Here is a 27,526-nt window from a genome sequence, read left to right as displayed (position 1 = left end):
ATTCTGATGCCATCTCAGAGCAAGGTGGAACAACTCTGCTTGTGGCTCTCTGCACTTTCTTTTAAGGACAAATTGGCTTAAGGGAACCCTCTTTCCCTAAAGCTGGTTCCTAACTATGCACAGAGCAATGGGGTACATCAAACCCATGTGTCTTATCTTTTTGAGATCTTGCAGTTTATTTCTGGCCTGGATTAGTTCAGTGACCCAGTTTATCACATTGTGGTACCTGATTCCCCCTTCTGCTAGCATTTTAAAAGTTCATCCTGAGGACCAGTGGTGGAAGCTTCTCCTTGAACTCTCCCAGATCCCCATACACCTTTTTATCTCTACAGCCACATGAAGCTTAGCAGTAGTTGAAAGAAGCAAGGTCATGGGTATTCTTTGTAAAAATCCTCCTCTTGCTCCCTGGCCATTACCACCTTTGCCTGTGACCAAAGCTGGCTCTGCCTTCACAAAGATGACAAAAAGTTTATTATTTATTTCAGAGCTCTACTAGCCCAAGCTGCATAGAAAATTAGTGCCTGATGGTCTAGAGATAGCTAAACTAAGTGAACAATACAAAGGGCATTAAAAGGACAGGTTAATCAGAAGAAAACAGGAAACTGTCATTAACTAGAGTAATATTAGCAGTGAATCCAAATATTGCCAACACAGTTTTCAGAGAGAAAAATTCTGTTTTCCACATGACAATAACTGTTTACCATGCAGATTGGTGTCTGACCTACTTCTCAGAAAAGAAAGTTAAATATCTGGGATTATTGGAAAGAAATGGCTTTCTGCTTTCCACCTGCTGAATTGACTTTGAATTTCAGATTTGGCTTCAGTCTTTCTACAGAGCTGTCAAATTACAGTATCAGGTAAAACATGAACAGACTGGCTGGCTGCTTGTGTAAAAGGAGATGGATGGAAAGTTTGGCTAATATTTTCAAGAGTGACTAGTGGTAGCTGGAGACTCGAGTTTTAGGAAGCAGACATTTCTTATGGGGCAGGTATATCCCATAAGAGGGCTGATTCTTAGATTTTTCTGGACACACCAGCCTTTATACACAGCAGATAAAAGCATTATTACTGACTAGTTATTAAGATCTTAGTCTTGGTGGATATTTCTTTATCATTCATGATGGTATGCTGCTTCTCATTTCCATCTAGGCCAGAAAATCATTTAGAGTATAATAAAATCTATTTTCATGGGATTCTCAGATGTTAGTGAACATTGTTTCATTTATATTCCACATTTCCATCCATGAATTTATAAAGCTCCATTTTAAAACAAGTTGGGTAGTACGTCCCCATACTCTTAATAGACTTTTGCAGAATATTACTGCTTTCATCAACAGACTGAATTCCTCAAAAATCATTAATTCAAGGAGGAAGTCTGCCTTCTGCTCCTTTGGAGCACATACACCACAATCTTGACAAACTACTTCAACACCACTGAAATAAAGTTTAGCACCATAGTTTGCTCCATTCCCTTTCAGATGCCACCAACTTTCACCATGTTTCACCTGTTTGGGAAATTTCTTGCTGAAATATTTGCAGCCACCTGAGAAACAGAGATTGGCTGATCAGTTTGAGATCAGTGTCATGTTTTGAAAGGAGTTACTGTGGATTGTCCAGCTTGAAAACTGCTGGCATTTGTGGTTTGGAGTGGATATGTTCGACGTGAGCAACAACAGGTATCTAAAAAATGAGTCCATTAATAAATAAAGACAGCAGCTGACCCAAGCAGCACCCCCCTCCATCAGGCTGCTGAAGATATGCAATGTGCTCCCCTGGTAATTGTAAGATCCATCCTGCATCTCTTATTCATGGGTTTCTATGAGTGGGTTAGATTGCACAACGCAATCAATTGAAATCAACTCCATTCATTGCATTAGGCTAACTTTATGCTCTTTAAACCAATTTTAAATATACATCCCTGTGCAGGCACGTTAAAAATATCAGGCAGTCTGCCACATCATGCTGACATTTGAAGACATCTGCAGAAAACCATAAAGAAAATTTATATCCAGAGGTAAGATGGGTTTCTGACAAAACTGTGTTGTCAGGGGAAGAGGAGAGGAGGGAGGGGTAAGGATCAAATTGAGTTTCAGGGATCAAACTGAGTTCAGGGCAGATGCTGGAGAGACAACGATGTTTCATTTGGCAGTAGGTGCACAGGACTGACAAGGAAACACAGAAACTCTTGTTTAACTCTCAACTGGTGCATTGTTTATCCACGATGTGAGGGTGGGACCTTCCAGAGGGCTGGAAGCTGTGAGACTCAACGCTGCTGCTCATCAGCTCGTAACAGGGAACTGACCCCATGTCAGAAGAGCTGCACACAAATGAGACCACAGACTGCTGCACATGACTTAAATCAAGAATGAGACCAAAGGAATTCAGTAAAACACAGAATGTTTTATGAGCCTGAAAGGGGTCAGTACTTTACAGTCCAAACTCTGACACAATTGTTCTGCTGGCCAAAGAGGTGACAGCAAAGAACAAATTAACATTGTTCTGCCAGGAGTATTTGTGACATCATTCATCATTTCATGTTGGTTTTAAACAACAGTAGGGCCAATGTCAGTGTTATGGCTAAACCAAACTCAGAAAATTGCTAAAAGCAACCCATTTCTACAGAAACACAGGGAAATACTGTTCTCCTATTTCCACTAGCAGCAGATTGGGATTTTCAGTAGATATATTGTATGATTGAATCTGAAAGATTACAATAACTACCTTGTACTTAGAACAAGAAACAACTTTCTGTTGGCAACATTTAACATTCTGATGACTGCAGTCTTAGTCTAGAAAAGAACTTTTAAAAATCAGTGAAGTGTTTTTGGAAGCAATTATGGAGAAAAAGGAGCTACAAATTATGAGGGATTTGAGAACTACCAGAAGTTGTGCTAATAATCAGAACTTCCAATTTCCTTGTCTTTCTAAGGGCAGCTTGAAAAATAGATACAGGAACAAGCTGGAGATTGACCATGAAAAGTATGTAACTGGATTTTTTTCTCATATCAATATTTTGTATAACAAGGACATAAGGAATAAAGATGATGTAGATAGCACAAAGCTCACAAAAATCTCAATATATTAACATTCCCAAAGCCAGGTTGGAAAGTGTTTTTGCAGAGGCACAGTCTCTGCATAGATCCGAGTATCAGGCCATGCCAAAGTCTTCATTTTGAAAAGTTCCTGGATACAATTTCCAAAGTAAAATCCTACTAGACATGAGGCTTGATATTCTCCCCATGTTCAAATATGTTGAAATGCTAATAAATTTTTTTAATCACCACAAATAATGTTCAAATGAATAGAAATTAGAATAAAGGAGAAAAAAAGCTCCAAAAGAAATTAGATCCATGGAAATTCATGAACTAATGTAAAGGGATTTTCTTCTTGCAAATGAGCATATATAATAAAAACACATCCTAAGAATATTAATGAATAAAATATGCACTCTAGCAATATCTGTCCCTTCTACGTGATGTAATGATCTCCATGGACAATGACAAACCTTCAGCATTTTGAAGGAAATTGGAACAACAGCTCTGAGTTCGCAGAACGCATTTTAGGAGAAAATGCAGTTTCAAATAACAGAGCCCACAGCACAACTGCTTTGTTGGTGTGCAAGAACTGAGTGGAACTTCCACTCTGACAGCCTTCATTTCCTTTACACCATCTCTAAGAAGAAATCTAAGGGGAAGAAGGACATGCTGGTCTCTGAGTCCTACCTATAGTCTCTGTGAGCTGAACAGGATTTCCTAAGCCTAACACAAACCTCTACCAGGCAACAATGCACACCAGCTCTTCTTCCAAAACAGTGTTGGCCTTATTCCACATGCTTTGGCTGAGGAAGACTGCAGGTGAATTCCCACTCTGAAGTCCCTAGCCCTCAAAAGAAAGAGCGTGGAGATACGGCTCTGTCCTGAACCAAGTCCTCATCCTTCCAGCTAAGCAAGGCTGCAACCCTAACCATAACTGACCCAGCTGAAAACTGATCCTTTCCACCTCCAGAGGGGTACCAGCTCTGAGCCTTGCATGATACTGATGCAATTTTCACTCTAAAGACTCAGATTCCCCTGCTTGTTTTGTATATCCCAGCCCTTTTCCACTAACTAAACGACCTGGGTATTTTACCCATGAGAGACAGACACAACCACCCAAACTATTTGACAGAATCAAGACTTTAATTAGAAACTGCATGTTTCCTATTTGAAGTGGAAATATAAGTCTGTAATTTGGGAATATGTGAAATTTTAAAGAAAAGGATAAGGTAGGAGTTGATGGTAAATGTGAAGCTGTAATTAAATTTTAAAATATAACAGTCTTGCTAAGAGGCAATAGTGAAAGAATATGAAAAAAACAAGTGTTGCAGGAGAAGGAACTCAGTGCTATGCTGTGTGTAAAGTCATGGAACAATAGTTTTGTTTGACAAGTTCGTCCCTTTTTTTTTTCAAAGAAAGGTCATCCTTAAAGTCTCTCTCTGTCCCAGCCTTCTCCAAACTTTGTTTCCTCAGATTGTAGCAGATTCTAGTACACATAACTAGCAAAAGTTAGACACGTAAACAGCAAAATGTTAATTTCCCAAAACTTTCACAAGGCCAGAAGAGTCTGGGTCGCTTTGCATGGATAGAGGGTGCCCAGGGCGCACAAATTCATAGTCCTTGGGAAATGATGGTGCTGCTCAGGGCAGACTCTGACAGGGAGATTTGGTCTCATGCTGTGCCTAGAATTACAAAGTAGGTTTCCAGTCCCAGGTAAGTCTCCACTCATTGCATCTACAGCATCATCACATCAACAGCTGGAATTATAGGTAATGCCGGGGCTTGACCTGAAAGATCACGACTGAGGGCTTTAGACTGACTTTATGCACATCAGCTGCAGCTCCTCATCACTAATCCCCAGTCATTATCACAAACAGGTGAAATGTTTCATCATCCTAACAGAAATGAAGCTTTAAATGTTTAAATGAATATTCACTCACAAGGCTTTTCTGTGATTGATCTGTTAGTTGTTTAAAAGCAAGAATCAGCACTGTTTTGCAGATGGAGACACTACAACTAACAAAGGGAAAGTAACTTCTCTGAGGCAACACAGAAGGTCAAAAGGGGAAGAGAAAAAGGAATAAAGTGCAGAAATTGAAGGCTCTCATTCAGACCATTGACAAGCTGAACCTCTTTAAGCAGCCCAAATCCATTTACATGTAGCTGCTGCATTTAAAAACAGAGAGAAAACCCAACTAGATACAAATCAGGATGGTTTTGCCATGAAAGCCTAAGAAATCTCCAGGTGCTGAGTAAGTGACTCAAGTGTACCACAAATGCACAACTGTTTCTTCCAGAAATTAGAGGAAATTCATTATAACATGCATAAGGAATGACTTTTTAAAAGTAAACCTGTGAAGACAAATTATTCTTTTGTGTAATTTCCCTGATTACACCTTCTTAACACAAGAGAAAAATTGCATCATGCCTGAAGAAGACAAGGTTTCTGGATTATATTTTGGTTTTACCTTGTAAAGTAGCTTGTAGCCTGGAGATCTGAGTCCTGAGGACGGAGGTTATCGTACACATATTTCAGATCCTGGATGCTGTTTAGCTCAGGCAATCCTGCATGCAGCATCTAAAAGTAAAGAAATGTTAGGTCATTAGTCCACTGTTCTACTGAAAAGAAATTTAAATGAAATGGGCCTAAGTGAGAAAAGAAAGGTTTTACACCAAAACATCTTGTAAAACAGCTTTGCTGATCTGAAAAGTGGTTCTGATGCTAGAGCAATGCCTGGAATAATAAAGTGAATATATTGCATTGTAAACCTTCACACCGAGGCACCTGAAAGGGGCATGGGTCAGAATCAACGATCCATTTTAGTTATTCATTTTCTCTTCAGATACCATACCTTCAAGGTGTGCATCGCTAAGCCTCCTTCAGAGCCTTCTAATGGTGATAAAGGGAAGGTGACCAAATTCAGCCACCTGAACAGTAGTAACCACATTTCTGTTGTGCTCACAGTGTTGTATTAGCCCTAATTCAATTTAGCGCAACGTCACCCTCTCATTTGTAACTCCCGGTTCCACCATCACTACCCTGGACTCCTCCTGCAAAGGGATCACAGATTCACTCCCTTTACAGTCAGAGGAGGAGAAAAGGTTCTTCAGACACTGATTCATGGCAGGAGCCCTGAGGTGGGCAGAGAGAACTGCCCTCTGGAGGAGGTATCGCTGTCCGTCGATGAGGAGCACAACTGTTCTAGTTAGTTGGCCAGATTAGATTAGAGAAACAAATAGTGCCAATATTCCCACTGCAAAGTAAAAACCTGAGGAGATTAGACAGCTGACTGTGTCCAATTGCCCACACAGCTCTCTCCAGGCATTTTCAAATGTCAACAACAACAACAACATTTCCTCACTTCAAAACTTACTGATTTTTCCTCAACAATCACAGCAAGCTGGGAGTGATATTTTTTATTGTGTGTAATGCAGAAAAACATTACTCCTTCACATTGCTCAGAAGGAAATGTATCTGAATTTGCAGTCACTGCTGTGTATTCTTCATTGATGTTTATGTCTAGCTCAGAAAGACCCATTGAGTTTTTCAAGTAACAGCAAAGAAAAAAGGAAGCACTGATTTTATTTTAAGGTTATTTCTTCAAAAATTCTCAATATTTCTACATTTTCTTTTTGACATCTTGCTCAGCCCTGTTCTAAGATACCACTGGACAGTCAGATTGCTGTCTACACAGAGTTTTGGCTGGCAAGGAACCGAGAGGCAGAAAGCTCAATGAAGTGAATTAAAGTGAGTTGACAGCAGGGACAATAACAATATCCAGCACTGAAGGACGCTCAGTGCTGTTTATCAATATACCTTCATCCCATTTATAAAAGATGATAACAACTCCTGCCCCCTTGAAATTTCTGATCACAGCGGAGGCAAGTGGATTAATTACTTGTTCTCTAGCATCATCCCTAAGATCCTTTTAATAATTTTCTATATGAAAAAATCTTTATAACATAATGGAGTTTGCATTTCTTTAAACTAGTCAGAAGGTGTTTGTGTCCTGCCATCACCCCCTTTATAATAGTTCACATCAAATCTTTAATGAGAGAAAAGGTGATGAACTACAGGCATTTACACAGCTGAACTCAGCCAGCAGACTCTTGGGTCTCCCACAGATGTTTCTGTTTTTGAAAGTGATGGAAACTTCATGGATAATTTCTTACTCCCAGTAGCAAATGTCAGTACAGCTTTAGAAACATGCTGCTCACCACCAAGAAATAATATTAATTCCCAAACTGGGCCAAAAATCCCTCAATTTGTTCATAATCATGTTTGCTGGAAACCACCAATTGTCACTGGTCACCAAGGGTACAGTTTACTATTCTGAGAGGTATTACCTTTTTTAGAAACAGTCTTACAACATGTTAAGCATCTGAGAAAACAGAACACGGGAGTAGAATTAAAGATTAATGATACAGATTTCCAAACAGTGAGAGAAATCTTAGACTGTCACTGGTACAAATAAGCAGTGGTTAGTTAATCTTATCCCTCCATGATGACATCTGAAATTCTGTATGGAAATGAATTCAAAGTAGAAGTTCACAGTCTACTTATTTTTTCCAGAAATGGCCCATGGAACTGAAGTATTTTGATGTTTACAGTTTCTGACCAACATCCCACTTCAAGTGCAGAAACAGATTCACCTTTCCAAACATTACTGGCAAAATCAAGGTGTTCCCAAACTGGTCTTGTTTGTTTAATTCCTTTTGCTATGAAGAGCTCGTCGACGGGGTGTGAGTGTGCTGCCAGTCATTTTTCAATTATGAAGTGCAACACAACTGACTGAGCTGCAGCCCATGGACAAATATTAAGACAAATCTGGATGCTGACTTTTAGCTCAGCTCTATTACCTCTGCTACAAGATCAGCAGAAACAAAAGATGCAGCATGTCCTGAATGCAGACAAACCTGAGCTGCGGCCAGGCAGAGATCATTATTTCAGAGCTCTTGCTAGGAGCATTTTCCTAACATGCTCTATTATCCCAGAGTAATCTAACATCATTATCTCTGCTGCTTGCAGAAAGAGAGACTGCCCTGGGGACAAGGAGATGGGCAGGAGATGGGGCTTTATTTGCACCACACAGTTTTAGGCAACCTGTTCAGAAATGTAGGGATTACTGCTGTGGATGGGAGAAGTGGGGTGGTCCTGAGCTTTCTAGAGGCTCTCTAACTTGGACAGGATCTCCTACAACCGCACTCTGCACTGCTTCCAGGGTGAAACTGTGCTTTATGATGGGAATGTAGTTTTGTTGCACCTTTGTAACTACCTAGCAGCAAGCTCAAGGGATCTGGAGCAATCCTTCCTGTTCTGTATTAGGGAATCTCTCACTGAATCACTGCATGAGAATCCATGGACAAGATGGAAGAGGCAAGATGAGAGATTCCTTCCATTTCTCTCGCCCTTCTCCACTGCATAAGTTGGAGATGATAAAGTAGTGTTAACTGAGCAACATTTTGGCTGTACCCCAATCTCAGCAGGAGCTCTGTTTATAAGGCCACGAAGACTTTTTCAGGCACAGACCACTCCCCTAGGTCATGGGGGCCCTGCATATAAATTTTGGATTGGTATCTTAGCCAAGCATCTTAGCAAGTATTACTTAATGTAACATTCTCCTTGTACCCATGAAGGGGAAAATCATTAACCTCTCGCACACAAGTAAATAGAGGCATAAATCAGATATGGAATTTGCCATAGCACATGAATTAGTAGGAGTACTTAAAGATAAAAGCTCCTAGAGCTCTTAAAACTCTATACAAAAGAATTTTTAAACCTGTGTCAATATGGGCAGTTCTCTCTCGTTCCTATGCTTGCCATCCTGAGAAGGGACTGTGGAAATGTGCAACCCCCCCATTCTAAAGGCATTGTTGTAGTGCACTGCTGCTAAGTACTGTCAGATCACCCACCCTGTGAAATATTTACCTTACTTTGTCTTGTAAACACAAACAGGAATGGTAAATGAAGACCAAGGAAAAGGGCTGAGTGAAATTCCTGAATGTAAAACTTTTACCCAGCTTCTTTTGCAGTTTTCTGCTCTTTTGTAAAAAATAATGCATTATGAAATGGAAAAACACCAAGCAGCTTAGTTTTCCTTTTCTCAGAAATCAGTACTGAAAGTGGGCAGTTTTCTTGCACAGGAAGTGCAGCACTAACGTTATCAACTGTGCACCTGACAATCTTCAATCAGGGTGCTACTGGAGAGCAGTACAGCAGAGAAGTGGTAAAAGGGAAGAGAATCCCAGAGGAAAATGATTTTTGGTTTCATCCTCAAGCTTCTTACCATCTCTATCAGGTTCAGGAGTAGCTGGCTGTGTTTCCTAACAATATTATAAGCTCGACAACAAAGCTCCACAAACTCGTGAAAACGCTGTGGGTTTTTTCCACCCTCTGTTATGAAATACTCCATCTCTGATGTGAATATGAAGGGCGCTCGGTCCCTGCAAAAGAGAGCAATTACATGAGAAATTTCACTGAAAATAGCTAATCATGCAGGACAGTTAATATTTGTAACTCATTATTCACATTTGTGTTTTTCAATATTACCTTCCTCATTATTCCATCTCTCCCTTTCTCAGTGTGAAAATCTCTATTGCTCTGACTAATTGGGACAGAGTGAGACTTTACAGAAAGTTTCCTAGTGAGAAATCCAACAACTGAACAAGTGTTTTCTTCTGGCTCTTCTTTGCTTTTCTTTTTAAACCCTCATTGCTTTAATTTCTTGACTCCAGCCTGAAAGTGAATCTGGAAACAAGTTCTCCCTTGGTATTGAAATATTTAAAAGTTGTTCTCAAAGAGGGTGGGTTATAAATATCAACTCTCTACTAGGCAAGAAGGGAATTTAAGAAAAAACCCTACACCTCCACAGTCCAACAACAACTACAAACCCCCAAGCTATGATGCTACCATTAAATATACACCATCCTGAAAAGTTGTTTCGGACTCAAGTTAAAACAGAATATAAATACATTGTCTTGTTTTTTCTACAGTTGCTCTGTGTTCACCCTTGGGTAAATGAGGTGCAGAATCTGACAACACGGCTTGCCTTTTTTTCTTATCACTAGCAGAGTTTGTGGCTATGGCATGCTATTGCAGAAGAAAACAGATTAGCCAGGCTTCTCCTAACAATCCTATCATTCAATAGTTTGAGAAAGGCCTGATAAACTGCATCCTCACACAGAAAAACCTACTGCAGTGATTTACTCATCACAACTGTGTACACAGAGCCATGTAAACAGATTAGAGGGCTCTATTCCAAGGCAATATACACTGTGTGTTAACCCCTAATTCAAAATAAATTTAAATAAACTCAATGTTCTTGGTAAGTTCAAATGCAGAAACAAATTTTAGGAAGTCTATTTCTTGCTAAAACCTCAAACATGGGCTGAATCAACCCATTGCTTCCTGATGCATTCATAAATGAGAAAGATGAGCTCTCCTGGGAGTTTTCCTCATCTTCCCATAAAAGTGCCTGCCTTATGTTACTGCAGAAAGAAAAACAAGTTGTCATGAGATTATAGGCACAGCTGGAAGTTTTAGTCACAAAAATTGCTCAGGTGGCTGTCCCACTTTTATGTTTGGAAATGGCAGCTAACTTTGAATCCAGACCTCCCATGGTTGTCATTCACCTCCAAACAGTCCAGGCCATTAGGGTGGGGTTTTAAAAAAACATATTACTGAATTTCAGCAAGGTAGTACTAGGCATGATGAAGGTCCTCAATAGAAATTCTTTCCCTCCGCAGTTTTCTGTGTGACGAAGATGGGAGTTAACAGAGTGAGGGTTATATTAAAGTGTGACTGTTACACAGTTATTGTATAGTTTTGTGCTGTAGATTTCCAAGATTTACAAACCTGCGTCTACTACTGATGTCTGAGAGCCCAGGTTTTCCCAGAACCTTCTTTCACTCATTCATTCATTCATTTATCTTCTAGCTTATTTTTCATCAGTGGTATTTAAAATAGACATTAAGTATTAAATAAATTGATACAATTAGAATAATGCAATTCAATTGGTTGAAGCCCATAGAAAAGAGAGAGACAGAGAAAATTAGCAACGTTAACATCTTGATGTATATGTGGGCAGAAGGCCAATCTAAATCCTGATCTGAAAGCATTTTAGTATCTCAAGAATGTCTTAACTCCAAATTTGTTCTTGGGCTAAAATATTCCGAGTCAAAACTACTGCTATAAATATGAGGCATTTTGTTGAGAGTTCATATTTGATTTCTGATGTCCAACTGCATCAAGAGACACAATTTCACTATGAAAACACAGCCCTTTCTGAGCTAGTCCAAGTCTCCCACATTGAACTACTGGAGCTGAAAATAGATCCTGCAATCAGAAATTACTTTACTGGAAGAAATATGGTATTTAACACTGCTGGGTTGGGCCATGGGCCAACTTTTCCATAATGTAAGGACTGCAACATTAATCAATTCTCTTACTGTTGTCACTAAAGGATCTATGTGAACACAAAACGGATATTTTAGTATTTACATTATTTATAGATTAATTTGACTGGTAAGACAACTGAAAGCAGTTTTACAAGGTTCTTAAATTTCTTGGTATCTTTTGTGAGTATGTTTTAGGGTGTTAGGCCAGTCCTCCCTTGTCAACCTGCACAATATGGTGTAGGAATTTGACTTCTCCTGTTCTGTGTAAGGTCTTTTGTTATTAGAGCCTCTCCCACGAGGGAAACCCTGCAACCCCTGGATGCTGAGGCTCCAGTAAGTAAGCTGGCTGTTCACAAAGGGAACACTTGGCAATGTAAATTAAAAAAAATTAAAAAAACCCTCACATAAAGCCAATTTAGAATATGAGAAACAAGACCCACTAGAAGGAACAACACAGCCATTTCTCACAATAGCATTATAAAATAAAGTTTCAGTGGGAGGAGACGCTTACTCACTAAACAGAACACAAAGGATTCTGAAAAACCAATTGACAGGGTGAATGTCTGTGCATAGATGCAAAATGTTCCTTGCTGCTTTCACAAACTCCTTTGGAAAATAAGAATGTAGACGGGAAAATTGTCCAGCAAAATGACAAACAGCCAAGTCCAGTCACCGTCCATCATGGTGGTAAAATTTACATCAGCAAACAACAGAGGCTGTTTTAGCCTCCAGAAGGAGAAAAGCAATGCGTGCCCTGTTGTTGCATGTACCATGCCCCGTGCAAATGAACCTCACCCTGGGGCACAGGCTGCGTTTCTGAATTTAAACCAGGACATCTCCAACTGGCAGCCTTCTCCAGGGCAGATAGCCACGATCCCATTCCATGCTGGCACTTATTCAGAAGGCAGGCAATGCATCCAAAGGCCTGGTAAGAACAGCTTTCATTTGGACCTACAACTATCACACAGCTTGCTCACATGAACTTATCTTAAAGTTCCAAATATCAAATACTTCTTACCCCAGAACACCCTCAAGATCAGCCAAGGCCTGTAACACTTTATATGCATAAGCTATTTGGTGACCAATGACTGTGTCACAGCTAATGGGAAGAGCCCCCTGGCCCAAAATCTGTATTGATACAACTTGCTGCCTCCATCAAATTGAAGAAATGCCTGGTATCTGTTTAGAAAAACTGGTATGATGAAGTACCTCCAAGTAAAAACCTTTTACCGTATCTCTGTAGAACAAAAGCCTTTTTTTTTTTTTTATTTCTGGTGTGCTAAAGAAATATGGAATTGAAGCATTGTTGAATGACCTCGATTGTGTAATTATGATGTCTGGTACCATTATTTTTAGAAAAGAAAAGCCTCCCTGAGAGAACTAGTGTGGCTTGAGATTGACCAAAGATGTACAGCCAATAAACCTCCCAAAATCATTAAAGCTCCCTTTCCACAGCTTGCCTACTCTTTTCTTTCCTTTTTTCTTTTTCCCCCACTAAAGCCCTAGATGAGATTAATGAACTCTTTGGTTTTATAGTAGAAATCGGTCAAAAAGGCAATACTCTTGTTTATGACAGAGTCTGATTGCAGTCCTGGACTTTAAAGACCTATACTTTACTGTGGCTGTGACAAAAGAGTTTACACAAGCCATTCAGTGAGAAACAAGGCTACTTTATGAGGGTTTTATTCTTTTTTTTGTTTTTTGCTTTTAGAGATTTAAGATTTTCATGGGAACGTGTTTTGCAGTTCCTCTGGAGATTACAAATGTTTGGATGATAAATCATGAGAGGGAAGAAAGAAAGGAAACCTCAAGCAAATGAAGAGCTTATCATGCAATAATAAACTTGGTCTGGGGTGATGGGAACATCTACTGGGACTTCACTGTGGGCTAGAATTATGCTGAATTCCTAGAAAACCAGTAAGAGTGTCAGGATTTGTTATGAAACACTAAATGTAAGCTGATTAACAAAGCTTGTAAGGTCAACAATGGTTTCAGTTTTTCCTACTCTGAATCTCACGGTACAGAACATTTAGGAATGATACACAGACTTCTTTTTATATTAAGTAGGAAAAGCATATGAGATAACCAGCAACAAATGACCTTTGCTCTGATCCAATCTAAACTTCCCAGTAGTGCACTTAGGTGAAAGTGCAAGTCACACACATTAATGCAGTGAGATCAAACCCGTTGTAGTCCAAGTTTTCACACGGACAGTGTGTGAGAAACCACATAGAACTCTTTGCAATTTAAAAATCAACTGCTCAACAGCAAAAACCCTCTTACATTCCCTGACTGCTTTAAAACCATTTTGGCTGAGTCGAGAGTGACTGATAATATTCAGCATGACTATGGGGAATTTAGATGTATCCAATAAAATAGGAAAAGCTTTTAGGGAGTACTTGACTGCTGACATCCTTTGCAGCAAAAGCCAAAACCTTATTGAAGAACACGAAATAAATGAACATGAGTGCTTATTTCTCTAAAGCCAAGTGAAAATATTTAATCACAGTAATCATATACATTTGTAGACAGTAAAAACCCATAAGCAATGGCATTCCTTTTATATATTAAATAATGAAACAGGGAGAAACCGCACAACACAATTTATCTCCAGCAAACATGAAATATGCCTGGACCACAAGACATACTCCATTTTTCTTCTCATCAGGACAAGACCATAAAGATGCTTCTGGCATTCTTATTTCGCCTATTCTCAAAGATTTTTATGATAGAGTTCTTCTCCAACCTCCCTATCAAATTTCTGTTCTAGGATGTCCCCTCACAGCATTTTTTTCCCTAATGCCTCATCTAAATCTTGCTGTGCTTTCATCTTATTAATTCTTGCTCTTTCCTAACAGAACTTGAAGATCCCATCTTCTTTACAGCAGCCCCTAAAGCATTTGCAGACTATTACTCTGTCTTTCCTCAATCTTCTGTAGACAACTACTTCCACTTTTTCTCACAAGTCTTGTATTTTGGATGTCCGATGATTTTAATTGCCTTTTTCTGGACTCCTTTAATGTCTCTGGGCTCCTTATCTCCGTCTTTCTGAATGTAAAATGTTAAAAATATTCCAGGTGAACTTTTCCCGGTGCAAAGTGAAACAAAAGGATTACTTCAAATTTCAAGCTTTTCTAACCAATATCTTATCATCAACTCATATTTGGCTGTGGTAAAACTCCCAGATCCCTTTCTAAAAAACTGCTCATCCAAACTTTCACCACAACCAAAACCTTGTACAAAGGGCCTCTATCAAAAAACGAACAAACACATTCTCTATCCCATCATGCTGGTTACTAATGAAAATACTGAAAGATGCCATATATAAAGATGTTCCACTTAGTATTCATTAGCTCACACCCTGCCAAAACTTGAAAGAAGTCACAGAACTGGAGTAAGTCAGCAGTGCCACCATGATGTTGGTGGCACTTGCCTGTGAGGAGAGGCTTAGGAACGTGGGCTTGTTTACCCAGGAGATGAAAGGTTTTCAAGAGGCCAAAGGGGATTTTCTTTTCTCTGCAAGAGGCTCTAACACAGATGGATCCAGACATGAATAAGAGAGAAAACTGAAACAGCTGAAGTTCTGACTTGCCATAAGAAAAAAAGAACTAAAACAAAACCCCTTCACTATGAGGAAAAGTAAATATTGAAACAGGTTGCCTTGGAAGATTATCCTGGGAGGTTTTAAGATTTAGCTGGACACAGCCTTGGATAAACTGGTCTGAATTTAGTTCTGACCTCATTTCCATAACAGAGAAAGATTTCTGAATGTCCTGAGCATCCTTGGCTTGAGTAAACTACGTCCTGGACATTCAAACATTGCATCTAATAATTTTTACCTACATTATTTAACTAAATGACCAGGCCTATACCAGGTAACATGGTTTTCACTCTATATTGTGCCATTTCTGCTGCTGCTTGAGATATCTACTGCAAGAAAAGACTTCAAACTACACATCTGAAGTCTCATTTCTGATTGCATTTTTACCCACGGTATTTCTTACATTAACATCTACCTTCAGAGGCAGAAACATTAAGCTAGAAAGAATCTCCTGAATTCCTTAGGTAGATGAGGATAGTTCTTAAACTATTACAGTCTTATTTATTCATTAAGTTAGTTCTTCTTTTATGTATATCAAGTTTGCTAATATTCTTTTTTACTATCACAGCTTCAGTGTTAGCTCATCAGTAAAATCACTGTGTTGAACATACTCACTATTTTGATCAGCCATAAAAGAAGCATTTCACATACTGTCTTGTCCTATTCTGAAAGATTTTTGTGTTCCTGTCAGTAACTGAATTGGTTGCATCGAGATTTAATCATGTTTAATGGATGTAGTGGAAAACAAGCTGTAATCCTCTCCTAAGGTAAGGGCTCTGATTCACCATTCTGTTAACATCGAGTTTTCCCCTGTAAACTGAGTCAGAGTAGCTACTCATTTGTGCCCCTTTGCCTGCACAAAGTGCAAGGGAATGTCACTTAACAAAAATCTCTTTCATTGTGGGCCAATTGAAGCTCGTGTGTGGGTAAATCATGGAGGTTTGATCACACCTGGTCCGCTAGGATTACTGTGCTGACAGTGCAGGTAACAGGACTGTCTAAGCTGAGCTTAGGCACGGTTACAGTTCCTAGGATAGACCCAGCGTTTGCAGTGTGCTGCCACCGGGACCCATCTGGAACCCTCCCATGGAACAAGGAACTTGGCAAGACTCATAATGGGAACACAGAAACTAGCTGGAGGCATCTGTGGATGGATTTCACTCTGGCTGCAGTGCCCAGCCTCTGCTGTGAGCTCTAGTTCTGCCGCAGCCCGAGCACAGAATTTATTCACTTATGTCACAGCACTTCAACCACTGCGTGCAGTTAGCTGATGGTGTACTTTGGAAGATTCCTAAGAAGATCCTCCCTGAAAGAAGATCTGCTCTGCTTTAGGAACACGCTTGTCTTGAATGGTTTCAGACATTGTCCTGTTGCAACCACTGAGTGGTTAGGAAGCACCCCTGTGTCCAGCTAAGGCCCCTCCTGAGCTGAGCTGGGCTTCTCTATTCCAACAGCCACACACAAAGCAGCCTGCACTCAGTCACCAGCAGACAGACTGCAAAACAACATCGAGGTGGAGTTAAATCCTTTCTACACTTCACGTTCAATACCCATATCTGACAGTGCTCAGTGCAGCATTCCTGATGCCTTACACCATTTTGTAAGACTATCAGATTTTCTGTGTTTGTTAGAGTTTATTACTAGCCCTATTGATAAACCACTTGGGAGTTAATTTACAAGGAGATTGGAGCAACTCCTCTTGTTAACAGAGATTGTTGGACAATTGCTTTTTGTGTCCTGACTGACCCTCAGCAGTTGAAAAGATTCTAAAACTGAGACCTAAAATGTGCCTTAAAAGAAACAGAACAAGTAGGGTTATATGCCCTACCCATGGAATATTCAACTAACAGGTCTTTTCAGTATGAGATGGATATTTAGAAAACACAGTAATAGATGGCTGCAGGGCATTTGTATATCACCAGGCAAAATAGAGAAATAAACCAGTGATGAAGAAATTGAATTGCAAATAAATTCCTTGGGGCAGGGGATGAAATTCTACATGAATTAAATATATCAGTATGCTTTCCAGTTAAGGATGAAGGACAAAGGCGTAGTGTGCAGAACAAGCAAAAAAAAAAAAAAAAAATAGAAGACCAAGAAACAGAGATTAATTTAAAAGTGCTTGATGTATACTTGACTGTGTATGAGAACAGCTTCCCCTGAATATAAATGTACATCTGAATGCGTGTGAGAACAGCTCCCTCGAACATAAAAACGTGTGTACAGAAAGCTTTCAGAGAAAGGCATGATAAAATGCAATGTTTCTGATGGGAGCAGGGAAGAGAAAATACACATCTCTATAAACAGTTACACTTTGAAAAGGATAACAAATAAAACCATAATCAAAATGGACAGTGACCATGATGTCTTTTCCCCCTTTTATTTCTGTTTTATTGTTAAACTTCCGATCTCTAGAGCCATATCCTACAAAAAAACACAGGGTGGCTAATGGAATGAGAAGGAGGGAAAAGGAGAGAGGAGAGGAACTTGATAGGAAGTCACTTAAATACCTCATGTGTAGCCAATCTCCCAAAGCAGAGGGAATTCTGCTGATGGCTCTGGAAGCATCAGGCAACTTCTCCGGCCCACATGATTGTTAACAGGAATACATGATAACTCCTTCAAGAAAGTGAAGTCAGAAAAGCATTTTATGCCACCCTAGGAGTGAAGGAAAAGCCAAGAAGGATACTGAGAGTTGCAGCAGACAAGAGCTGGGTTCCAGGAAACTCAGTGCAGCAGAACAAGGCTCTCGCATGAACAGAACTGGACACGGTCAAATCCACGCAGACACTCCATGGGAAAAACAGTGCCTCCCTTAACTGAGTATTTGGAAAAGGATAACTAAAAGCCTGCAGGTACAAAGTGGACAGTGAACATAATTTACTCTGATTTTAAGAAGGTTTAGCTGATTTCCCTCCACAAGAGGTTATTACTGCAAAAAAACCAAAAACTAACAAACAAAAAAACCAAAAAACAATGAAAAAGGGAAAACTATGATCCAGGTTCAATAATTAGAGAAAGCACCAGGCCAGCAAGAATAAACCCCTGCTCCTCAGGGTAAAGACAACAGAAGTGCATCTGAACCCCCTGACTGCAGTTTGTGCTCTTCATGTGTTCTCAGACTCAGCTTGTGCTTTTGCTGCTCAATTTGGGGCAACTAGAGGCATCTGACTTCCAAAAGTGATGGACTTCTTCCCTGATAAATTCAAGCCCTTTTAGGCCTTGTCACCTTGGAGATGACAATCTTTCATCTACAGGTCTTTATGAGCATTTCCCCTTTTATTCTTTACGTGTATGACAGTCTTTAAACATCCGTGTAATCTTATTAAGATCATTTGGGCTACTAAGGTGCTTTAAATAATGAAATTAAATCTTTCCAGGGTTTCAGTCAGAGATTTTTGGAGGGTGGCATGCAGGAAGTGCTGAAAGTGAATAGTGACAAAGAATTAGGAGTTACCATTTCAAAGAAACGAATAAACCCAGATCCATCATGTCAGAAAAATAACTACAAACTGCAGAGTATGAATTCATAATGAGATATACTGAAAATTCCTAATGAAATCTTTCAACATCTAATTCAGGTTGATTCAAGTTTTCATGCACAAATTTAGAACACAAAAAGTGATTATACTTTTAAGTTTTTACTTTCAAGTGATTATACTTTTAAGTTTTACTTTCAAGTTTTAGACTCTATATGAGTAATATAAATAAAATTTTTAAAGGGTAAAAAGAAAAAAAGTAAAATGTGTAATTCTCAAATTCTTCTTTCTTCCTCTTTTTTCTTCTTTTTAGAAAAAAAGAGAACAAATGTAGGTACAATACAGTCAAAAAATGCAGATACAACTTATTTTTCCATGTCCATATGCCAACATTTTTGTTTTAGAAATACTTGAAATGAAAGCTTTTTTTTTTAAATAAACACTTCTAGTGAGACAGTAACACATATTTTAGGTTATTAACACTCAAAATGAAATGTGTAACTTTAAAAATAAAAAGAGGCACTTCTACGTTTCTATATACTCAGATGTTCTGAAATACTTCTCAGTATAATAAAACACCAACCTAGGAAGAAAATGTGGGAAACATAATTTTCCCATATTTTTGAAACTTCCCTAATAACTGGAATTTCCCAATGGAATACTTAGGCTGCCTCTAGTAATTAACTTTGTAGAAGAAAACCAGCTTAGCAGATTTAAATTCTGGGAAAACCATGCCAAGACCCAGGATTAGTTTGGCAAAGAGACAAGAGGGTCTCTGTGATTCAGATCAGGGAAGAGAAAAGGCCAGTGAGTGCTGGATGTAATCAGGATGACTGGATATTTAAAGAAAAGAATGGACACTGATGTCATCAAAAGGTGGATTTAGAGTGTGCCATGAGCTGCACTACTTCATGTCTTGCCACCAAGTCTCACACTCCACAACACTGACTGAAAAATTATAGATGACAGTGCTGGAAGTGGGGAGGATGTGACTGCTGAATTTTGGATTAGTTGAGTTAGCACAGGATTTAAATAAATCTCTTACTGCTTAATTCACCGGGGAAGGAATGTTCAAAAGGAGCTGGTCAGAACCGAAAGGAAGGAAACAAAGGCAAGGGAAGCATGGCAGGTACAACCATGAGCCAGACTCCTTCTTCCAAACCACTGCGTGACTGATTTAGTCCTGGATGATTATCTGGATAACATTACACCTATTTAAGTTGGAGTGGGTCTAAGATGATTACCACAGGACACTCAATAGATGAAGAATAAGACAGTTATATGAAGAAATTAAGCAAGAAATATTTCTTCATACAGTTTGAAGCGTACCTACAGACTTGCCTGTTTTAGGGAATGCAGGGTCAAAAGTGGAGGCTGGGTTAGAGAATGAAAGGAGCATTTTATTACTGCTAATAAAACATATCATTCAGTGTGATATTTTAAAAAAAAAAAACAAAACAACAGAAAGAAGAGATAATGGAATCTCATGGTTCAGTAGGAAAGTTCCCTATGGGACTTTGGGAACAATTCTTCTGCTAAGCTCTTTTATTATGCTATTGGTTAGATATATCATAAGTCTCCCTCCAACAGTTCTGAAATATTAGCTCTAGATCCAAGGAAAGACAAGTTATTAGTACTATTTAAAGTATTTACTTCACTGTGAAGGCACATGTAGAGAGAAAGTTCCTGATTCCTCTTCCCTCAAATCAAGAAGACCTGATTTTTGACTTGGAATCAAAACCCAGCAGATTTATTGGATATCATTTAAAGATGAGGGCAGGAATCAGAAAAGTTTACTAATCCCCTTTTAAGGTCTTATCCAATCAGGAATGCAAAAGTGAGCATGACTGGATGAATCATGTCAGCTTTGAAAGGTTCTCCGAAGACTCATATTGGATGTGACAGAAAGAGCTGCAGCCCACGTGTGTGAGTCCCTGAGCTGCCAAAGCACTCCTTGCACTGCACTTCCATCAGAAGAAGGACTCCACATGCAGGATACTGCAGAGGACCTATCCTCAGGAAGTTTTATGAGGAATTAGGTTTTTGTGATGGCAAAAAGCACTCCCTGAGAACAGGAAATGGACAACTGTGGCACTCAGCTTGCAAAGTTCTGTAAGGAATGATTGCTTTAAACACTTACTCCCTTCGTGTAAGCCTTCATTGATCTGCACAGATTTCATTTTATACTCACACAAAAACGTTTGTATGTGTGTCAATCCCAAGTATAGGGATTTGCATCATGCTCTGCATTCTTTAAAGCTCCTGTAGAACCTCAGAGATGTATGTAGAATAACTACTGTACAACCTCCCCAAGGGTCATCACTTAATAATTCTTAGGTTTGGTAGCATTATGCTGCTGTTTTTTCAACATTATTTTAGAGTATGATATTCTGGGAGTGCAAAAAACTCAAGTAAAAATCTAATAAGAACTCAAATACAAGTACAATATAAGACCTGTTAAAGAAACCAGAGGCAAAACCTGTTTCAGGACTTGCCCTGTGGGAATGAGTAGACACAAACAGCACCAAGAGCTTCAAATTTTGAGAGAACCAGAAATTTGTGACGTGTAAAGATGTGATATCCCTGTGTTCCAAATAGTGTTACATTTCATGAAGGTGCACACATCTCATAAGAACAATAGTCATTAATACAGTATCACTAGTTCATTAATGCTGTGTCTGCTCAGCTGCATGGAGCTTGAGGAAAACAATGATTACCCCACGGTGTTTGCAACCTGCTCTGAGGCGGGAGACCCAATTTTCCTAAGGAATCATGAGGGCAGCCCATGAATGGAGGTCCTAAATGTGTGATTTTAGTCTGTAGTTTAAAAGCAAAATGCTGCATTGAGAAACAGGAGAAGAGGCTGCTGGTTTTGGAAGTGACTATATTTTAAGTTTTCATGGACTTAATAAGAAGGTGTAGTATAACCGAGCTGTAAAACAGTAACATTAATATCTATTACTGCCACTACATTACTTAAATTTGTTTGCTGTGTCCCCTCTTATATTTGCTTCATCCAGTTGTTCACTCAACTAGCTAATTCTTTGCTTATGTAAAATTGCTACTCAAGGAAGTTCCTGCTAGGTTCCAATAGGAGCTTTGCTGTAGAGAAGGATGCAGCACTTGACAAGGAGCGTGCACGAGTATGTTTTTATTACTCTGTTCTGCTTTATTCTTTCCACAGCAAATAAGTAGGATTAAGGGTGCATATCTTGAATGACGGATGATAATTCTAAGTGCTGCAACTAAATCTTTTGACTGCCTGACTTAGAAGTACTTATTATCCTCATCAGCTTCCCTCGTGTCAATGCTCCCATGCTGTTATGTCTGTCTAACACACTGAGGTAGTCTAGAGCAGGCAAAGGCCAGCTTAACAAAAAAACCAAACCAAAACAAAACAAAAAACAAACAAAAAAAAACCCCACCAAAAAAAATAGAAAAAAAAGAAGAAAATTAGCTCAAACTTAATTCTGATCCTTGTTCTGGAAATTATTAGGAAACATAGAGGAAAGACATACACTACTCATCTTGTCACTAAAAGGGATCATTCATCCATTCTTTACTCTGCTATAACAGCTCCTTTGTGTTTTGGACATACTGGCATTATCCTATCCTTATTCCATTTCAATTCATTCCTTCAGGGTATGTTCACATTAGGAACTTGGGTACATGACCACTCTCTTTTATTTATTCTTATCATGGCATAGTTGCATCACACATGCAAAGGTAAATCAGATATTTGCAAAACAACCCCTAGCTCAGTGTAGGTTGATGTGGAACTTCAAAAGATAATGAAAAAGTTTGCAAATTTACCCACAGAGGCATAATTTAATTATTCTCCATGTCTATTTGGAAAATTTGGTTCCTTCTCTGAATATGGAAAAAAAGTTGTCAGATAGATATATGGATTTGGATCCATTTTAGGAAGCCTCCTCTGCTAGGAAAAAAAAGGCAATGGACATCAGAATTCTTCTGGCATAGGCCAGTCTTCTATTCTGGTCACTACTGAACTGCATCATTCAAATTCCCGACCAAACAAGGATTTACATTTTTCTTTTACACTGAAAAGGGATCTCCAACTTTTAATTCCTCATCTTTTAATTCCTTTTCCAGTCCTTCCTACATTTTTTAGAAGTTTCTAGAAACAACAAAAATAAGTTTTGGAAAATACAGGAAGAAAAAAAGCATAATCTCATTTGTATTTTTTTTATGGGAGTTGATAAGGCTGTGAAATTTCAGAACACTGCTTTGAAGTCTACTGTGTGTTTTACTAAAGATACCAACCTTCTTATGCTTCCAAACATCTGTGCATGACCCAAAAATTTTCCAAAATCTATGTGGAACATGTGTCCAGCTTTTGTCAGCATTATGTTGTCACTGTGTCGATCACAGACTCCCAGGATGAAGGTAACAACACACCAGCCAGCACAGGAGTAAAAGAAATTCCTTACTGCCTAGTGAGTAAAACAAAAGCACTTACATGAAATATCCAGATGTATTTGTTTGTGATGCTAATAAAAATAATCATAGTGAAAAGTAGCTCTACAAATGCTGTGCTTGTTGGCAAAATTTTAACAGGTAATATTGAAGAGAGATTCATGAGACAGGTCTGAGTAGGAACGGTATAAGAATGGCACTCAAACTTTTCAAAGTTACAGTGTGAGAGCAATTTTATGCATGAGGTTTTGAGCTTGAGTTCCAAAGATACCTGGAAGTCAACAGAAAACTTTAAGGTGAAATGAGCCTAAGAAAAACAGGCAGGAAGCTGGCATTTTCTGTTCAATGTTCTGCATGTATATTTCACAAACAACTGCTAGGAAATTATTTGAAAATCCACAAATTTAACCCTTTGCCTTGTAAAGGATGTAGGTGGTTTTACATTCACTGCACCGTTCTGTACCTACACCGATTTTTTTTCTCCAGAACTCAGTCCATGCCCCATGAATCTAAATCACAATGTGTACAATGTAACACAGAAACCCAAACCGAATCTGGATCCTAATGTTTTTGGCCAAAACCTACATTAGCCAAGGCAAATGATTATTTAGGCTTTCAGGAATTCCCTGCAGATGCAGGATGCCACCTGCAATGGCATGGCAGCACTGTGCAGACTTAGGCCACAGCACAAGAGTTGGCTGAATTTTATGTCTAACTGTGCTACTCACTCACTTTGATAACCTTGGGTAAAACACTTAAGCTTGCAGTGATTTTGTTCACCCAACTGTAAAATGAGGATGTTAAAGCTTGTTCTGCACCAGTTTTCTAAGCACCTTAGATCCAGTACTGTATGAGTAAAAAATTATGAAGGAGTGAAAAAGAGAAAGGTTCATTCACTAGCAAGCACAAAGGAAATGCATAGGAGTAATTGTATGCATACCCTATGCAATCAGATCTGACTGCATTTTATATACTTAAAAAATTGGAAGAAATTGGTTAGGAATTGGTTTTAAATTGTTCCACATTAATGGTACTTTTTCCAAACAGCAGCAGCAGCAAGAAATTGAGTTTTCAATCAATAATTAGCAGTACCTCACTTTTGCATTGAATGTTGTCTACCCTTCTACCATAGAACTGCGAACACACAAACTTTTAAAAGAACCATTCTACACAGATTGGTCCTGTTTAATTGAACCAAATGATATATGAGGAATTCAAGTATTCTTACTCAAAATGTGGATGAAAAAATGCCTGTGGAATAATGACAAAATTACTAAAGTTTACCAAACATAGTTATACTACACATCTACCAACAAACTGCTATAAAAGCATTTCATTCTCAGAGTGGTAAACACTCAAAGCACTCCTTTAATTTTAAAATTTTGGCCACTAATTTATCATTTGCATGGAAAAAGGATTATAAAAATTGTCCCAGAAACACAAAAATTGAAAAATTTTTCAGGGGCCTCAAAACAAGCTTACCCAACATGGAACTGATAGAAAGATTTCCTTGGAAAACCTTCCATAAATAAAATTTCCAATTATTTGGCTCATGCATAACATATAGTTTCATAAAATTAGATGCCTTGCATGGGATCCCATGAGAACATGTGGTATGAAAAGCAAGATCTTCTGCATTTATTTCTGATAAAACAGCTTTCTGAAACGGTGGGTATTGGCATTTCATCCCCAAACACAGGACATCTGCCAAGACTTTATATGGTTCATATAAAATAAAGAATTTAAAGAGCTGACCTAAAAAATAATTTTTTTTCTGAGTTCAAGACAATTTCTATTTCAATTTCTCTGCACTTTACTACTAAATTTCAAAACATCTCTATGACACATTTTTATAGAAAACGTAATACTGTGCACCTGATAAAAAGCAGCATTTCCTTAGAAAGAGAGTGGGGTTTAAGTGGATTCCCTGGTTTCTCTGCATGTGACTTGTTTGTCTCATGTCTGAGCCACTCGTTTTTGCTGCCTACTGTAATTTGGTTCTTTTATTTCCCCATGGCATAGCATGAAATGTGTAATAAGCTTCATTATGATGTTACCTCTTGGTAACTTGATTCAAGAGGATGGTGATGGTGAAACCATTTCTTAATTGTGTTTTCTTTCAGTGGTCCTATCAGTCCAGACTCCCTGTGGATCTTCGCTAGTGTGGTAGCATCTGGCACCATCTGCACCAGTCCTAATCAGATGGAAAAGAGTTTGTATGAGAAATCCTCAACTTTAAAAACATAGTGAGACAATCAATGCATATTGCCTGTTGTTTGATCATTCCATGCAGAAAAAAAAAATACATAGCTAAAAGCTTATAATTATATATATTATAAATATATTATTATATATTATACATAATGAATGCAACAGAAAACATAAATCAGTATTGTTTTACTCTTGCTCTGTGGAAATTAAAGGGCACTGAGTGGAAAGGGGCAGTTCTGTGAAGGAGAAATAAAATCATCAATAACAATATTGTGGATATAACTGCCTCAAAGCACCAACAAGGTGAACAATTTAACAAGATTCAAAGTGGGTACAATATGTACAAAACGAAAAAAATGAAAAAGTAGGATCAGATATTTACTATTATATACAAAGTTGTTTCATATGTATTTATTGCCTAGAAAGGTGCAGAAATTATTCTGCAGTATGTGCTGCTGATCAGAGCTTGGAGAAAGGGTACTGGATAGCAGGAATTAGTCTGATCTAGCATGTCGTGCACTGAGACTCTGAAGTGCAGAGAGAAGCCAAGCACTCTGCAATGCTTCACTTGAATCCTCTGTCTCTACTGCATGCACTTAATTCTTTTTTTTGGTACTGAGACCTGGCTTTCCAGCCTTCTGTGCCTGTCCCCATGTGTGGTCCCCTGGCACGTCACCCTGCTACTCTGCATTACAGGGAGGACTTTCTCTAAGACTTTTACTTGGTGACAGGCTCCTCTACTTCACCATCCCTGGAAAGAGGAATTCTACCAGTGCTTTATTCAGTTTTCACTGAATTTCTGTGAAAAGTGATTTCTGTGTTTGCATGGCCATGAAATTACCATCTCCTACCCCCCTTGTGTGGAAAGTGTGGCCTAGGACTTGGAAAGCCTGTGTACCCAAAGCTTCCTAAGCATGTGTCCTATGTGACCAAAGGCATGTCACTTGGTCCTTTATCCTGAATTATTAACTGTAAATTAATTATATTAACAGTGATCATAAGGAAAGACATCTGGAAAAACTGTGAACCACTGAGAAGCTTTTGCTGCTATGATGCTGAAAGGAGGAGACTGTCAGGGAGAGAATATTATTTGCAGATGATCCCTGTATCTCTCTTGGCAAACACCAAATTAACCGTTAGTATATAAAAGGGTCTATATATAATGTCACATCCAGAAATAGTATTCTTGTGTTATCTGCCTTTGAAGCAGAAGCTTTCAAGCTTTGACTTCCATCTACAAAGAAGGGAGGAGTTTTTTCCAGGTCACCACAACCACATGCCTTGTGCCTGAACTCATCTATACTTTCTCTTAGTTCCTTTAGATCATTCCTCCTCTCTCATGTTCACTTTGTGGCTCAGAAAGCAATGATTTTCTTTTTATTTTTGTATTTTAATAGCTTTTGTACAGCAGGTAATCTGGATACATCAGCCTTCTATTTGAGCTAGGATTATTTCCAGTAGAAGATTTGGTCAGGGAAATATAGCCAGCTTACTGCTGTCAGCAGATTTCTATAGCAAGCAATTGGTATCCCTGCTACAGCTCTGCTGTAACAACCATAAAAGAGAGAAATGGAGCTTTCAGATGAGTCAGGCCTGTCCTAAGCAACATAAATCACAAGAATAATATTTCAAAATCAACAGCACAAAGCTGTCATCACTTGTCTGCAGGTACTTTCTGTAGTCACATGCATCTAGGCTCATTTAAGCATCTATGCAGGACTACACTGGATTAAAACTTCAGTAGCTACGGCCAATTTTCTCCAAAGCCCTCTTTTTGATATGTGAATTTATGAATATTTTGCAAGCTGCCAGTGTTGAGGCTTTTGGAAAATTCTAGCCTAAGTTGCTACAAAATCCAATGAGTTCTAGGGAGGCAGAATAAATAAATTTTATATACCACTGTTTACATGAAATATGAATAATGTGATACAAGTTCCTTTCATAATTTGAGACTAACCTTGTCCTTTCCCTGTAGATAAACACCTATAAATGATCATTTGCATATCCAGTCCTTCTTGGAGCCAAATGCTGTCCATCACTCGAATAATTTGCAGAACCAACATATCTTGACGTAGATCATCACCTATCTGTGAAAATTGCACATGAAATTCAGCTTTCTCCTTCAATACCAGACAGAAATAATGTCCTTTTTAACTGGGACTTTTTTGCCCACCAAAACAGCTACATTCATTTCACAGTAACTATGTCTTGTTTGCCTTCAAAGTTCCTACTTACCTTTCTGCATCAGAAGAGGACAGAGTAGATGGCACACACAGACAGGAACAATTTGGGCAGCCACTGAGATGGTAACAAATGATCCCTGCTTAACTGCAGCCCTTCTGCTTATTATTCCTATGTAATTATTA

The 27,526-nt window shown here is 38.7% G+C and overlaps 1 protein-coding gene across 3 annotated transcripts in view; it reads right to left on the bottom strand.

Moving 5' to 3' along the window:
* Nucleotides 1-27,526, bottom strand: part of PIK3C2G (phosphatidylinositol-4-phosphate 3-kinase catalytic subunit type 2 gamma) — a 194,110-nt gene that overhangs the window by 48,768 nt on the left and 117,816 nt on the right. For all 3 annotated transcript variants that reach the window (XM_042050268.1, XM_042050269.1, XM_042050267.1), the window contains 5 exons: nt 27,118-27,247; nt 25,007-25,143; nt 22,797-22,966; nt 9,323-9,479; nt 5,504-5,613 (listed from right to left, as the gene is read on the bottom strand). In XM_042050268.1, coding sequence (XP_041906202.1) covers nt 5,504-5,613; nt 9,323-9,479; nt 22,797-22,966; nt 25,007-25,143; nt 27,118-27,247 — 704 coding nt within the window. The remainder of the gene's footprint in view (nt 1-5,503; nt 5,614-9,322; nt 9,480-22,796; nt 22,967-25,006; nt 25,144-27,117; nt 27,248-27,526) is intronic.

This window comes from Corvus kubaryi, unplaced genomic scaffold, assembly GCF_017639235.1.
Source record: "Corvus kubaryi isolate FWS band 111438036 unplaced genomic scaffold, C.kubaryi_AGA036_p1.0 72, whole genome shotgun sequence".
Lineage (NCBI taxonomy): Eukaryota > Metazoa > Chordata > Aves > Passeriformes > Corvidae > Corvus > Corvus kubaryi.
Note: the sequence above shows the minus strand (reverse complement) of the source record. Positions and strands in the feature narration are given on the sequence as shown.